Below are 17,128 nucleotides of genomic sequence, written 5' to 3' on the forward strand. Positions count from 1 at the left end.
TAAAGTTGAAGTGTTGTTAATGTACCTATTTCACTATGAAGTAGACATGAATATTGTATGAGCAGGGCATGTATCGTTAATAATTTTAAAAATAAGTACCTATTGAATGAAACTTGATAAGTGTAATATTTCTCTTTGTTTTCGAAAAATAATTATATAGGGGATTTTTTGATCCCCGACCGTCCCAACCTCTTGTCATAACTGGTAACTATAACTACACATATTCCACATAGATTTTTAATAATTAGTAATTACCTATCTCACTGGCCATGGCATACTACGTTACGCCGATTGATTGAATTTACCTTAATTACATTATCATGATTCGGATATGAATTGAGCTGCCACGGCGAACCCGCGCGGCAAGTTCTGATTTCGGTGATTATTTACACGACCGTACTACGGTAACACGCGTTATGTGATTTGAACGTCAGTTTAATGGTTATCCAGTAATATCAAATTACCGGCCAGTCGTGTCGGATATACAAGGATAATGTTATGTCTACTCCTAATACGTATGCATAGGTAGATATTGATTCCGAACTGTCTAGACGCACGCACCGTAGTCGTATAACAATAATAACGTTGTTGCTGCCAAATTTGCCCATCATTTTCCATTATCTTCAGGTACGCGCGCGCGCCCCGAGTCACTTTACATTTTCTCCGGTCCATTAGGCTTACGACAACATCAACCACATTTTACTAACTGCCTTGTATAGGTGTAGTGTGATATTAGAACATAGTGGCATAGTATTCCGTTTCTCATTAATATTGTTCTAATATGCATGTACACAGTCACATATGCGATGCGCACGTACTATCGTCCAACATAGTTAATCATTAAAATAATATTGCGTTAAGAATTAAATTTAAATGGATTCTTAACTTAAATTACACCGCTTACCCTAGGTCAAACGTATAATTAATACACTAATAATGTATATATTAGGTACAAAAACATTCGTTTTTTTTTTATATAAATAATAATTATAATTTTAGTTATGGACATATTTGATTATAGCTTATAATAATTTATCATACTCATTGAGGTTTTGTAACTTTTTCAATTAGTTTGATGATAAAAAAACCTTTTTGCCACTAAGAAATTAATACTGTACAACAAGATAAATGGATGTACATAATATAAAAGTCAATACAATTAATATTATAATAATATAAAATATACATAAACCAACAAAATTGTACAAATATTCATCATTATTATAATATCATACAAATCAATAAATATTAAAATAAGCCTTGCCTGAAATATATTTTATTTAACTCTTTAAATAGAGAATATAAATTATTTAGAGTCTAAAAATTTCAAAGTAAACCGGTAAAATAAAAAAATTTAAATATACCCATCCAGTACCTACACTAATCATTGGTATTAATTTTTGTAATCTGTGGCTTCAGACAAATGCGAAATCTTGTTAAATATTTCGTTATTAACAATATTGCATATACAATGTACTATGTTACATATTTGTCATTACAAATGTTCCTCTATATTGTTTAAGTGAATTCACTATTTCACATTCAAGTTGACGGCCAACAATATGTTAACAAAACGAGTTTTTCATTTTGTATACATTAAAATTATTCAACTTGTGTATTTTAGTTTAAATATTATGCATTAAACAAGATTTTCACCTCGAACACAATGATTTTTTATTAAAATAAAAATGAGTAATATAATATTCCATGTAATTTTATTATGTACAATTTGTCATAAAAAAAAGTAGAAAGAACATATTTAAATGTTTTAACTTTATTTTTTTAAAAAGTCATGAATTTGACAAAAATTTCATAATAATTATGTTCTCATGAATTATCCATAAAAAAAGTCCTACAGTATTAAAAAAATAAAATGAAATTATTTTTATTTGAATATATTTAAATCTACATTTTACGTAATGATAATTATTATAAAAACAATACAAAAGTAAAATCATGGTAACACATTTTTTTTATTAGTAATAATAAAATAATTATTTTAATTATAATAACTTATTATTATTGAAGATTAAAAAAAAAATATATATATAAAAAAATGAGAGTTCTTTTCCAATGATTTACATGATGTATATGAAGTGTTTAAAATATTATACTAAATTTTTACTATTATACAGTGACTTACTGATGAAAGGATGAATGACTTTTTTTTTCTAGGTATTTCTTCTACTAGACGTTTTAAGATTAAAAACTGTGTTTTAATAAATCCATTTTCCTACAAAAAAAACTGTTCATAACTATTTATTTATTTTAATCTCTGGACATGTAAGAAAAATAAATATATTTACCTATATATATATATATATATATATATATATATAGGTTATAGATATTACTATACTAACAATAAGTTTGAGAAAAATTTGAGAAGTGGTCAGTAAAATAAAAAGTTTTCAAAAAATTGAATCATATCCAACATAGGTTCTATTTCAGTATCAAACGAAAACTTTCTCTCCACCACATACTTCAGTCACTTAGTTTTCAAACACTTGTGAAATGTCAACTTATGGTATTTAATGTGGTACTTATATGACGAAAACGATGATTATTTGAATTTAAATGTTTATTTTACGGTTTAAATATTTAATTAAAAAAACAAACAGCAGCTATTATCTATATTCTATAGATGAGGTTTTTGAATATGATTTCACAGTTAAATATATTATAGTGTTTTTTTTTTAAAAACAATCAATCATTAAAAAAAAGTTTATGTATAATATTAAATAATTTACAAAGTGATTAAAAGTTATATTTTCTTCAAGAAGATATTTTAATTTAGAGGTGATTTCCTGAAAATTAATGAGTATTTGTACTCTATAAGACTTATTATCAATATATTTTTTTAATATTATTGAACTTCTACTTAACGATCTATTTCCAAACGTTTGCGTATACAATATACATATAACTGTAATATGAGCACAAAGCTTTTGTTAACTATTGAAGAGAGGTTTAAAATGCTTTGAATTTATTTCTGCCATGTATATTCGCGAATATATTATATGAATATAAATTTAATTCTGTTTCACATTCATGAACTAAGTTATACCTACGAAAGTCTTAATACATGTTCACACTCAAATTCACTTTTGTACTAGAAATATTTAAGATTAAAAAGCGAATTTAATAATATTTTTAGAAATGATTTATACAATTGTAAACTAGTTATGTATAGTTTTGTATAAGTACACATCATTACATCTGAGAATAAAATTTACTAAAATAAAAAAGAACTTAATACTTATTTATTAAACATGTTGCTTTGTATTATTACAAATAATTTCAAATTGGGAAGACATTTGAATAGGTACTTCATTTTTAATTTTACAATTAATATTGTTTTAGAAATGGTTAGACTATTAAATTAAATCTATAAAAAATCTAAAACAAAATCTCTTCACTGTAAATTATTCAAATACAGATTTTTTTTCGGAATTTTTTTTTGGAAAAATGTCTTTAGATAGACTAGTGAAATATTTATTTAAAAACCAAGGAAATATTATCTTCTATGTTGATGATTTTAAGTTTACTTTGGTATTGAATAGGTCACTGTATGTGTTAAATGGGAATTTAATAATAAATCGTTGAAGGTTATAAATTGTGTGTTGTGACACCGTGTTAAAAATTAGAAACTTAACTCTAATTCTCAGAGTATTTTATAATATTATGTTTATTGAATGTAACTATAAGGTATTTTTCTATTAATAATATGATAGATTAAACTATGGTGGATAAAATCATCCCAAATATCATATTATAAGTACCTAAGTATAATATTGATATTCACTTATGGCATATTAGCATATATTGAGTGAATATCAATACTATACTTAGGTAAATAGGTTCAAATATTTTATAATTTTCTTTGAATTTAGAACGTAGAATAAATAAAAAGTAAAGACATTAAATTTGTCCGGAATTTCTAAAATAATGACAACAAGTTTTAAAACTACAATTAATATTATTTCAAAACAATTAATTATAATGTTATTTGTCATTTAGAGAAATGTACCTATCTGAAATTGGTATAATTATATTTTTATAAAAACTGTTTAAGAAGAAACTTGAAGCTTTTATAAAATATTTAAACTTTAAGTATTATAATTGAACACTTAATACATTTTTAACTAAAAAATAATTTACACGGTTTGCGATCTTGACGATATTATGAACAATTTAACTTCAAAAGCTTTAAAAAAAATATCGTAGTTATTTTATTTTAATAATTTTCGTTTGCTAAGAGAACTGTTTATGAAACACATTGTATTATATTTTAAATGTAAAGCTTTTTGACTGAGAAAATCATTTCCCCTTTAGTCCAATATTCTGGTTATACCACTGTTAAGGCACGTATTCAATATACATCTAAAACTGTGATTTAAATTAGTTAATTTCGGTAACAAAACAGCACTTTATTTAAATCAACTAACGATATTTTTTCGCTAATGGTTCGTTACTGACAGATTTTTTACGTGGTACAATTCATTTTTGATTTATATTTAATTTATATCTTTTATTTTAAAGCATTTGTATGATTTTAAATTCGATTTATCTACATTATATTTTTTAAAAATCAAGATAATAAAAACAATATTATCTTTTTATTTAAACTGTCATAATTTGTGTTTCTGTTCCAGAAAAAACCGAAAACACATACGAAAAGAAAACAAATGCTTAACATAAACGACGTGACTACATTATAGCTTAAATAAAATTACTAAATACGATTTATTGCGTGCAAATTCATCTTAATATTTGTAATTTTTAACATTTTTTTTAGTATTTTACTTTATTATTTAAGGTCGAAGAACTTTATCAGATGTTTATTTTACTCAACTGAATTTAATAACATGAACATATAATACTTAAATGTATATAATATGCATATTTATTATAGTTAAATATTTAAATTTAAAATTATTAAAATATTTTTGTATAAACTTTTAAGACTTTTAGATTTTAAGCGAAATGATAAATATATTAATAATATGTATTATTAAAAAAAAAATTTAGTGTTTCTGAACATTATTTGGGGCACTAAAAATGCTTTGATTTTCAATAATAGTGGTTGGTATCTACTGGAATATTGGATCCAATTGATACTTTTTGGATCAAAAGTAAAAAATCGATGAATAATCGAAGGAAAAAATTTAGAAAAAACGGCAATTTTCACGCAAATTCAATTTTTTCATAATATGATATAATTTTCGAAATATTTAATCTTCTTGAACTATTTATAGGAACAATGCATTTTAATTTCGTATTATTTTTTTCTATTTATAACAATTGTTGAAAACAATATCACTTGGTCAAAATTCTTGAAAATTGAATACAAAATCTCGAATAAATAGTTTTCATATCTGTATAAAAATATTAAAATTTTGACATAAATTGCAAAAATTAATAAATATTTTGTAGTTAAAAGTTCATGAAAACTTTTCAATAGCATTTTAATATAATTTAAAAATAATATTCGTAAAAATTAAAAACTTTTACGTACAATAAAATATTATTACTAATTTTAGTATAAGCTCGGAAATGTTTGATTTTTAAAAGATATTATTATCAATTCTTACTAATTTATAGTATTGACAGAACGATGTTATGATTTTTAATTTCATAAGCTGATAAAATATGCTATAAATATTATATATTATTTTAATAATTAAATTTTATTAACATAATAAATTAAATATTTTATTGACCTTCTGTAATATATACCGTCTCTGCTCAGAATAGTTAGCACTCAATAAAGGACCACTTGATACCTAGGTAATGTATAACAGAGTGTTACCTATTTTTTTTTTAGCTTTTTTCAGATACAATTAAAATTATTTTTGATTTATGAGTATAGGTGTGAGTTAATATAAATAAAATTATTAATTTATCTAAATTCACATATAATAATTCTGTAGTTATTTATACATTTTTTAGTCATATGAACTAACACTTATATATTAAATAAAAACTATTATATAATTTGTGCTTTGTCAAAATGTTTATACAATTGTCAGAAAAATTTAATTTTGATAGAAATCCTAGCAAGCACAGATTTACAAATATATGATTATAAAAATTTATGTTATTATTAACATATTTATTATTTATTAACCTACACATACATTATGTTACTAAAATAGTATATAGTAGAAAATATACATTACCTATATAAGAACGTAATTTGAAAAAATTGTATGTCTTTGAGAATTCATTTACCGGGAAATTAACATTAAGTGTCCTATGTTCATATTGAAACTAATTGATGGTATGATGTTATGATGTAGTGTATTGTATTTTTTCTCATTTTGTAGACATAGGAAGTTTAATAATAATAACAAACCAAAAATATATTTATGATATACTGATATAGTCATAATAATATAACAATATCATCGGGTCGTGGGTAATTGTCTCTATTTAAAACTGCGAATTACAAGTCTAATATCGATTCTGTTATCAGGCAAAATAGGCAGGATTGGAAATTACAGTTTATTTTTTAAATACGAGTAGTAAAAAATAAACGTTCTATTCCATTAAATCGCTGTTTGTTTATTGTTTTAAAGTATTTTTAAAATGTTTTTCTTAATGTTTAAACTTTAATCCAATTTTAAATAATTAAAAAAAAACTTTTTTATAACAATACATTGTTTCAAGTGTAATATATTGGTGCGTTATAAAGTAATATCATTCTTATATTTTGTAAATAATATAAGTTCTATTTAATACCATGTAGTTATCGTGATCTACTTACTAAAAATAGGTTAATTTCATGGAATAATTACGATTTATATATATATATATATTTTTTTTTATTTTTAACGTTTCAAATATGAATTATAAAATTTAATATGTAAACGTTAAAAATGTTTTTTTTTTCTAAATACCTAATACTTGTTAAATACATATTAAACATATTATTACAATTCTAATTATAGGGCACGAAGATAGTCCATATTTAAATACAGAATTAACTTAACAGTTAAATGAAAGGAATCGTTGATACATAGAATATTTATATGTTTCGATATTTGTAAAATTCGTTTCATCGGTAGAGTATAATTAATTTACATGTTAAAGTAATATATCTGCTTTTAAGTTTTTATTCAATTTTGCCGTCATTATTCACGATTGAATTAATTTCATCAATCATGTGTGTAGAATAATTAATTTACAAATACATTTCTTACATGCATTTCGATCATAGACATTTTAAAATATACAAAGTTGTAAAGTTTCATTATTAACTCTGCCAACTATGTACGAATATGCAGATTACTCGGATTATTCGATTACTACGTCAGTAAATTCATGAATAAAGTGTATTGAATACTACACGTTCTAGTAATTAACAATTATCTAAACATATATTTATTTATTTTTTTATGTTTAAAACATTTTAATTTTTATTTTATAGATCTTAGATCTACAATTTTCGTAACATAGGTACATATACGTAACAAACATTTACAATTAATATTATTGTTGTAGAAACATTATATAAATACTATCATATAAATGATCAGATTAACATTCATTCTTGTGTCTGTGCTCATGACGTTATTCTCTATTATCTACACTGTTTATCCTTTTCTTTTATCCTTCTAAAGAACTTTATGAAGTACTTTTATCCCATTAATTACTAGTAATATTATCTATGAAATGATTCTTTTACTCGATATGCGTGTTTACTCACACATAATATTATCTCTAATTTACAGTAAATTAGTCATTACCATTTAATTTTCTCAGTGTTATATATTTTTTGTCTAATTAAATTGTAATATTTCATCACTTATTTATTTTATTATTTCCATGTAATTAAGACTGTAATTACAACTTTTAATGTATATACTCACGATATAAATGTACTTTAACACAAATACATCATTTTTAATTAAGTATAATTTATTTTGGATCCCATAATTAATTTGATAAAATTGTTGAATAAATAACATCTTCAAGTTAGTAGTTGAAGGATTACCATACATTTTTTTCTAATTTAAATATATATATTTCTTTGTTTACTACTACTTAAATATTATTCTATAAAAGTACTATCAAAAATATTAAAAATAATATAATAGCATATATAATAACATTTTCGTATTCAATTTATCTTTTATAGTTGCTCATTTGTGAAAAGTAAAAACAAACTGGTGTGCAACTCAATTGATTGTAATTAAATATTGAATGTTTATACGAGAGGAATATATAATATGGCAAAAAGTTATTATTTTTCTACTCGTATTAATAAAAACACCACCTTTTATTGTATCTTTTATTCAAACTTTAAATATAACTGAAACACATCCGTGACCTTTTCAAAGTGCTACTTAAAAAAAAATCCTAAGACCTGCTTTATGCAAGAAATTCTATGAAAAATCGAGAAATATTCAGCGAACCATTTTTCATTATGTATAAGAAAACAATGACATTTTTGTTTTTTTGTGGTAAATACTGTCACAAAGCATAGCATCACCAATTCAGCAATTTTTAATAATTTATATGATTTGAAACGGTTTTGACAAACTTTAACCATAAAACTCAATATGATTATTTTTTACCTTTAATATTAAGTTGCAAGTTAAAAACACTTATAGTACGTTAAAATGGTACTATATGAATTAGACTCACTAGTATTCTTGTTCATGTAACTTATTAACACTTTTATAATACATGATTTACGTGTATATTAAACAATTTACATTTTAAGTGAACAACATTATTTAATGCCATTTGAATGCAGAAATCGTGAAGAGAATCAAATATCTTTAAGCAAACATCAAATCATTAGGAAGTGTACATATAAATATTAAAAATTATTTATATAAACTCGAATGATTGAACTTGGAATAGTGTGATAAATGTGTTTTTTTGTTTGTATTTGTAAAACGATAGCATACAAGTATACAACGAAACGTATCATTAATAATCGTGTTTTATACTAAAAAAAACCTATATTAAAATAATATTATTAATAACACTCATATATCAAAATGTATTTGCATAAAATGGTAGTTAACCTTAACAATGAGTTAAAATAAAGTATAGAATATCGCATAAGAAAGTATAATAACAACAATTGTGAAATATAGAAAATATTGAAAGTAGATCAATTTAAAAGGAATTAAGAATCGTTTAAAAAGAAGTTTTGAAACAATTATTTCTATACGAATTCATCAAGATAATAATTGATATCTTTATCTAAAAAATCGTTTTAGTGAATAATCACTTTCATTTATCTTGACAATATTAAAGATAACTTCGTCCTATAAAGTGCCGAAGATTTAATTAATTGGGTAATGTTTTTGAAGTTATTATATTCAACATTAATATTTTAATATTTAAGGCTAACATAAATCTTTGTTTAAAATATTTTTAACCTTTAATGACTATTAATTGAATTAATTACTATAAGCTATCAAGTTCATTATATTATTTAAAAATTGAATTATTTGAAACAGTGTGATTATTTTGATAATTTGAAAAAAAAATAATGATTGCAATTATTTACACTACTAACTTTTGAGTAGCAGTAGTTGATATAAGAAAAATATTAAACAATTTCACATTAAAAAGTTACACAGAAAACTTTTTAAAACTACTTTTTATATTTTGTATCAATATTTTTATCAAACAACTTAATTTATGTTATATTATAATTACTAGAAAACAGCTCAATGGAAATTTAATATAATAAAACGATTGGTTTTAAACATAACTCTTTCGTTTCAACGTCATTACTGATTTGTGTTTTATTTTAACAAATATTGTTTTTCACTGTTCTATTTATATTTTATTTTGTTAATCATTTTTTGAAAATGGTCTGTACAAGAACTGTTATGATCAGATGCGTTGAGAATTTATTCGTTTATTCGACACTTCGAGATTTCCGAGAAACTATCACTGTTCCTCGAGGGCGTCTATACGATGGAAGAGCATCACTTCATTTTGGAAATCGGTATAACCGAAAATGCGAATTTCTTGTGGCCTCAGGATATTATTTGCATCATTCGGGGTAAATTATAAATACTATAAATCATTTTAAAATGGTTTTAAACTTCATATGTCATAAGTTATATAATATTTACATTGTACATTACAAGATATTCGGTAATCCTGTGTTAGCACATATTTTTTAATAAAAAAAATAAATCTTATTTCAGCGTTTATCTTTAAACTGCTGCTAAGTCACCATTATAATAATATATTACAATATATCAACATTTTATTTCAATATACACAATATTGTACTCAGTATAACTAAGTGTCTTTGAATAGTACTCTAACAAAAGGTTCAAAATTTTAAAGAAATGTCGGAATTTTAAAAAAATTTAAACAAAATATGGCAAACAAAAAAATATACTCGGTGTTTACTTTAAAATTTTTTTTTACCATTTTATCGATAAAAATAGCATCCGTATTTTATATTTCTTGATTATTATTTTTAACACACTGGAGACCGAATATTTTTTTGTTGATTTTGTATTAAGGATAAGCAATGTTTTTAACGTTGTAGTTATCCTTTACTTATTAATAAATCTAAAAGAACGAGCACTGTGTTTAAAACGTTGCAGTACTATAAACTATTTTAAGATATCAATATTCAATTATAATATTAATTGTACTGAAATATCGACAAATAAGCAAAATATATTCGATAATTTGATTATATTGTTTTCATTGTTTTAGTATAATACACGTATTTATAACGAATACAGCAATACAACACCTCAGATGACTTTTGTTTTATCCGTTGGAATTGCCAAAAATAGGGCTAAATTACTATTATTTGTTTTTAGGTCATAATATATATATATATATTTAGACTCAATTTTTGATTTGAACTCGGGGATTTGATACAAAAACAAACAATTAAATCGAATTATTTAATATACTCGTAGTTAAAAATGATAGCAAGGTAAAACTTAGGAGGTATTCATTAAATTATTTTTTTTTCATATAAAATATAGTTTTTATCCAATTTTCTATAAACTGTTAATTATTAAATAGAACTCGTATTTATTTATACATAGCATAAGATATTATACTATAGTCTATAGATATAGATTTATTGTATTTATTTTATTTTATACCTTCATGTAGATAGTAATTTTATTATCACGTATTCAATCATTCATTCATTCAAATTATTTTATTTATTTAAAGATAAATATTTTTATTTGAAATTGATTTGTAGAAGTCCCTGATTATTTGACAGCGTATTTAAAGTTATTGATAAGAATAAAAGTGCTTACTTTATTTAAATTTAATATTAATATTTTTATGAATGAGGATTAAAGGACTTTTTTTCGGAATTAAATTTGTTTAGTTTTTAAAAAATTAAAATAAATATTTTTTTCATGTGTCATTATACTATAATATTAAATTGTTACCAGGTTTATCAAATTAAATACAATAAATAAAATAGATTATATTCTTATTTAATGTATGATAATTTCCATTTATGATATTTTCTTTACATTCGTATAATAATTAATTAGCTGCATTCAATATTATTTCAACTGATTCAAATTGTATACAATATTATTGGTGTAGTGTGGTAATTAATGATGTTTATCGAAATTTTCTTTTACAGTTTATTAGTTTATTATATAGACCTGTTATGTCATTATTTAAATACTAATATTATTCGATAATTAATTCTTTTTATTTTAATACAATAAATATTATAACGATAATTAAACATTTTTATATTTTTAAACCATAATTAATCCATGTTGACCTAAAAACGTGTATGAGAGTAAGACAATTTACAGAGCTGTACAAACATTCTACGGGAATTCGCAGTTTATTAGTGTCAATTAGGTAATATAAGATAAGGTTTTAGAGGGTCATATCAGTATACCTACTTGAAGTACTCAGCCTTATGTATATTACCAACAAAAACGTCAAACGTCCAAGTACTTACGCTGCAGGTTATAATATACAACCATAGATCTATGTCACACTTTGTACTTGGACAGACAACATTTGATCAATGTTTACTGGCATTAAATGTCAAAAAATAACAAACTACGGTAACTACAACTATCAACTATAGTATTAAGACTCATCTAGCGTTCTTTAGTAATTTGACAATCAACCTTACTAATTACTTCTAATTGCCAGTCTTAGATAACTTCAAGACATAGTCTCTTTGCAGTAAATTATAAGGATACGTTTCGCTATCCATACTAAAATCACCACTCGTTATATTATACAAACCATTTAGAATTATATAATTTGCTAGTTGATATTATAATACCTACAGATAAATGCATTTTAATATTTACTTAAAAAAAAAAAATAAAATATAATTTTAATTTCAATAATAAAAATCGAAATTTGGATTAGTATTTTATGATTTATACTATAAGTATTTAAAGCTTTGGTGAGTTGAGTAGTGGATCAACATTTAGCAGGGTATCACCGAACCAATCCACTTCGATCAACTACACATTCAATATTTAGAACTCAAAAACTACTAGTCCGAATTTCGATTTTTATGTATCAAATTTATAAATATAAGATGTTACTCAAAAAAGCAAACGACTAAAAAAATTATAACGATAAAAAATATTTATATTATATTATTTTAATAAAATGATGCTTTATTTTAACTGTACTCATAAAAAATATATGTTTAAAAACTTTAATAGATTTTGAGATAATAAATATTCTTAAATAAAGTAATCACCCTGTATAATTACAGGATTGCGTATCAGAAAGCAACAATTTATTCTAACATGTATTTGTTATTCTAATTAAGTCGTCACTTTACCCATCAACAACTAATAAAAGTTCCTTAAACATACGGATAATTTATTACTAAATAATTTCACCAAAAAAATAAATTTACCTATATCTTAACATGTTTCAATTACTATATAATATAACATTTGTGGATATTAATCAACCAAAATTAAAGTTGTTCTTTTTTCTATTATGTTTTCTATTTTTTTTTATTAAAAAAAAAAAAAAAAAGAAGGAATTTATACACGATATACAGCTACGCCTATAGTATATTATAGTAAATAATATACTACATATTATATATTATTAATATATCCTTATTTATTTATTACATAATATTTATTATTTATATATTTAAATTCAAATATTACAGGTAGATAATTAGTACATAATATTCCATTCAAAACATATTCAATTGTTATATTCGATCTCATATCATTACACTACTTTGATGTTTTTTATAACATTGTGTTTTTTTTTTTTTTGCTTGTCAACTCTGACATCTAATGAATCACTTGTATATTACGCCCTAGGCCGTTGATTACCAGTTTTAACGAGTAAATATTGCATGCATACTGCGTAATATAGGGTTGACCTGGAGAACGGAAGTGTATTATATAACGCCATGTAGAAGGTAACGAAATTAAAACTTACTCCTGGTTTGATTCATTAACAATTTGCTATAAGTTTTGATCTTATGAAAACTGTTGTATAAGTATAAAATTGGACGAAAACTTTTTTAGGTAAACACAACTAAGAAATAAATCTATGGAAAATAACAAATCCAAAACGTGATGCTAAACCAATTAACTAATACACATTTTATCATACCTAATTCATTAATTTAATTAATGTGGTTGAGAGCCAAAACATGATATGTGCAAAAATTCGATTTTGAGTTTATATATGATAAATGTTGTTTTAGTTCTATATTTTATTGTGTCAAAATATGGTATCTGTAGCTGTAATATCAAAGACGCTATAACAATAATTATAAATGATATCTTTCATTGGATAACAAATTATTTTGTGGCATTATATGATATTTCACTTATCAAAATTGATGTTTTTTTTTATTTAGTCAAAACCTGATATGTGCTGATTTTCGACGCGTATCATCATTTGACCATTTCTATTTATAGCACTTATCATTGTTTGACACTAGATATTCTTATTATTGTATCATGGTTTTTACAAAAATAATATTTATTATTTACCCGCTATTGCTTTGTTTTTGCTCATTTAAAGCGGCAATAACCAATATCATGTACCTATCCATGTGTGTTTAAAAATAAATACTTCTATGTGTATTGTATGATAATAAAATTATATTTGTTCATTATTATCAGGCATCAGTATTCATTATTTCAGTTGTTAATGTTGTTATAATAATATTTAATAATATATTATTATTTATAAAGTGTCAAATATTATTCGTAAGTTTGTGAAAAGACGTGTTTGGTGTTCACTGTTCATGCTTATAACAAAAGTATTATTTTAAATATCTAAAATGTCGAGAAGTAAGAAATTACTGGCTTTAGCTTTAGCTAAAGATTCACCAAGTTTTCATGCAAACGAAGGTAGGTGTATTATTCTAAAATTTAAAACCATGTTTTTGATTACTAATGGTTTGTTTTATGTATTAAATTAAATACTATTAATTTATTATTCATGTTATAGAATTATTGAAATTGCAGAATAATACTATTCACCAGAAAACAGCAAATAACAGTAATAAAAGTGAGTGTTAGTATAAATATCAATTTTATAATTTTAATTTAAAAATATTTTATACATACTAATAAAATAATATATTATTCTCCAAGTTCAAATTTATCATTATTTGTATTGTGCATTTCTAAATTCATTAGACTAATATAGTGTAAGAAATTAACAATATTATAATTGCAGAGTAATAATTTTAGTAGTCAATATAATTGTTGAATGTAGGGATAAGGATTTAATATATTTTTATTGTATTTAATTTACTCTTTTTTTGCATTTTAATACAGATTTCAGAAATGTAAATACTGATGTATTTAGCAGTAAAGATTTGCCATTGCAATTTCCTTATCAAAATACCAAAAATGAAAATAAAATAGGTATGTTAATATTGTTATATTATGTCTTAATATTTTAATTTACTATAACTTCATTAATACATTAAGGTATTATAGAAAAATTTGATCCCTAGGTGCCTATTATATTTTTAATTTTTTTTAGAAAAATCTTATGACTTGCGTCCTATACCAAACACATTATCAGCACATGTAATACATGACCCAGGAGATGAAATTTTAAGCAGTATGTTATTAAATATTACCTTTCTATTATTAGTAAAAATAATACTAAGCACCATATTAATTATTTTACATGGATAGACAATTCATCATCGTCAGTATTTGATGATTCAGATGCTGACCAAACCTATAATCCATTTTACATAAAACAGAAAACTACAGAAGTGTGTAGCAATAATAGTCCAGACTGTATAGAGGCATCTATTGATTTGTTTGGTAATTTACATAATATTCTATAAAGTATATACACTACCTACACACAGTACACAAGTACAATATACATGTAATCTACTTAAGTAATATTATAAACAAAAACCCTATATTTCTAATTTAGATTCTTTATCCAAAAGTAATGAGGTATTAACTGAGTTATCTCAAAATCTTGATTCTACTAAAAATATTCAAGCTGAAGTAAATAAAAATGCATGTAGAAAACTTTCATATATTACAAATGAAGATTGTGTGAAGAGAAGTTTTGATGAGGTATCATGTAGTTACTCTCTAGGTAATGTACAATTTTAACATGGTTTGAGATTATAAACAGTACAATTATTAACTAATTAAATATTTTATGTCAACAGATACAATTAAATTCACTAACCAACCATCTACATCTAATCAAGTAGCAGGTATAATTGAAAACAATTCCAACAGCTTATTATTACAAAGTAATGAGCCAACTGCAAACAACCAAAATATTATACATGATAATGGTGATGAAATTGGCCATGTTGTTTGTAGTAAGAATAAACGATACAAAAAAGGTAAACGTAATTTTATGAGTAATTGTAAATATCTTGGTCAAGAATATGAAGACAGAAATGGGAAACAGAAGCCAAAAAAAGTATTTAGGACAATCAAATTTTGTTGTAAAAAGAATTGTTTTAATCTTTGCCCTGAAGATATACAAAAATTAATATTTGAAGAGTTCTACGGATTAGGAAACTTAGGAGCACAAGATCAAACATTAATGGATGGCATTCAAATAGAGGAAAAGAAAAGGGCAACTACATTTATCAGAAAATCAGCACCTAGAACTACACATAATAGGCTTGTAACTGTCATATATAATTTACAAGTAAATGGTAAAATGTTGAATGTGTGCAAAAAAATGTTCCAAAATGTTTATGGTATAGGGCGTGGAAGACTAGATGTGATCATTAATAAAAAAAAAAAATCTATAACAGGGATTTCACCTAAATCTGGGAAAGGTAAATCACAAAATTTTCAACAGGAAGAAAGAGTAAAAATTTTGAATCATATTCAAAGTTTTCCTGCTTTTGAAAGCCATTATTCAAGAAAAAATACTAGTCGTTTATATTTATCACAGAATTTAAACATTCAAAAAATGTTTGATCTGTACAAAGAACAATGTTCTGAAAATGGTGAAAGTTATTCATCAAATTGGTTGTATAGAAGTGTTTTTGCAGAAACAGGACTTAAGTTTAAGTTACCATCTGTTGATACTTGTTAAACTTGCGATGAATACAATATGAAATCAAAACATTCTAGTGGTGAAGAACTACAACTTTTAAATACCATGAATCAAAATCACAAAGATATGGTAGATGCGGCATATAAAGCAAAACAAGAAGATAAAAAACTATTAAGTACTATTCCTAATCTTAAAGTTATCGTTTTTGATTTGCAGCAATGCTTGCCCACTCCAGATTTGAAATCAAATGTAGTTTTCTACAAACGTCAACTTTGGACTTACAATGAAACTATACGAGATATTGGACTTAAAGAAACATATTGTTATATGTGGCACGAAGCGTTGGCTGGACGTGGATCAAACCAAATTGCTTCAATTTTATATAAATACATTTTAGAAAAAATACCTAATTCAATTACTCATTTGGTAACATATTCTGATACTTGTGCTGGACAAAATCGTAACATGAATGTGGCAGTTATGTTTATGTTGGCTATTCAAAATCATCCTTCTTTGGAGATAATTGATCAAAAATTCCTTGTCCCAGGTCATACACATTTAGAATGTGATACTGATCATGCAAGAATAGAAAAGGCTAAAAAATTATCTGATTCTGAAA

At 23.7% G+C, this 17,128-nt stretch overlaps 1 protein-coding gene across 2 annotated transcripts; it reads left to right on the forward strand.

Annotated features, from left to right (window-relative positions):
* Window positions 1-14,140: 14,140 nt before the first annotated feature.
* On the forward strand, window positions 14,141-16,821 carry LOC126555902 (uncharacterized). Of its 2 annotated transcripts, none has more exons than XM_050210885.1 (7): window positions 14,141-14,354; window positions 14,455-14,520; window positions 14,787-14,876; window positions 14,998-15,078; window positions 15,156-15,290; window positions 15,409-15,579; window positions 15,656-16,821. In XM_050210885.1, the coding sequence occupies exons 1-7, from the start codon at window positions 14,285-14,287 to the stop codon at window positions 16,546-16,548; spliced, it is 1,506 nt and encodes a 501-aa protein (XP_050066842.1). In that variant the 5' UTR covers window positions 14,141-14,284; the 3' UTR covers window positions 16,549-16,821. The 2 variants fall into 2 exon arrangements, with proteins under 2 accessions (XP_050066842.1, XP_050066843.1); XM_050210886.1 differs by having other exon boundaries at window positions 14,455-14,514.
* The last annotated feature ends 307 nt before the right edge of the window (window positions 16,822-17,128 follow it).

Source organism: Aphis gossypii, chromosome 1, assembly GCF_020184175.1.
Source record: "Aphis gossypii isolate Hap1 chromosome 1, ASM2018417v2, whole genome shotgun sequence".
Taxonomy (NCBI): domain Eukaryota; kingdom Metazoa; phylum Arthropoda; class Insecta; order Hemiptera; family Aphididae; genus Aphis; species Aphis gossypii.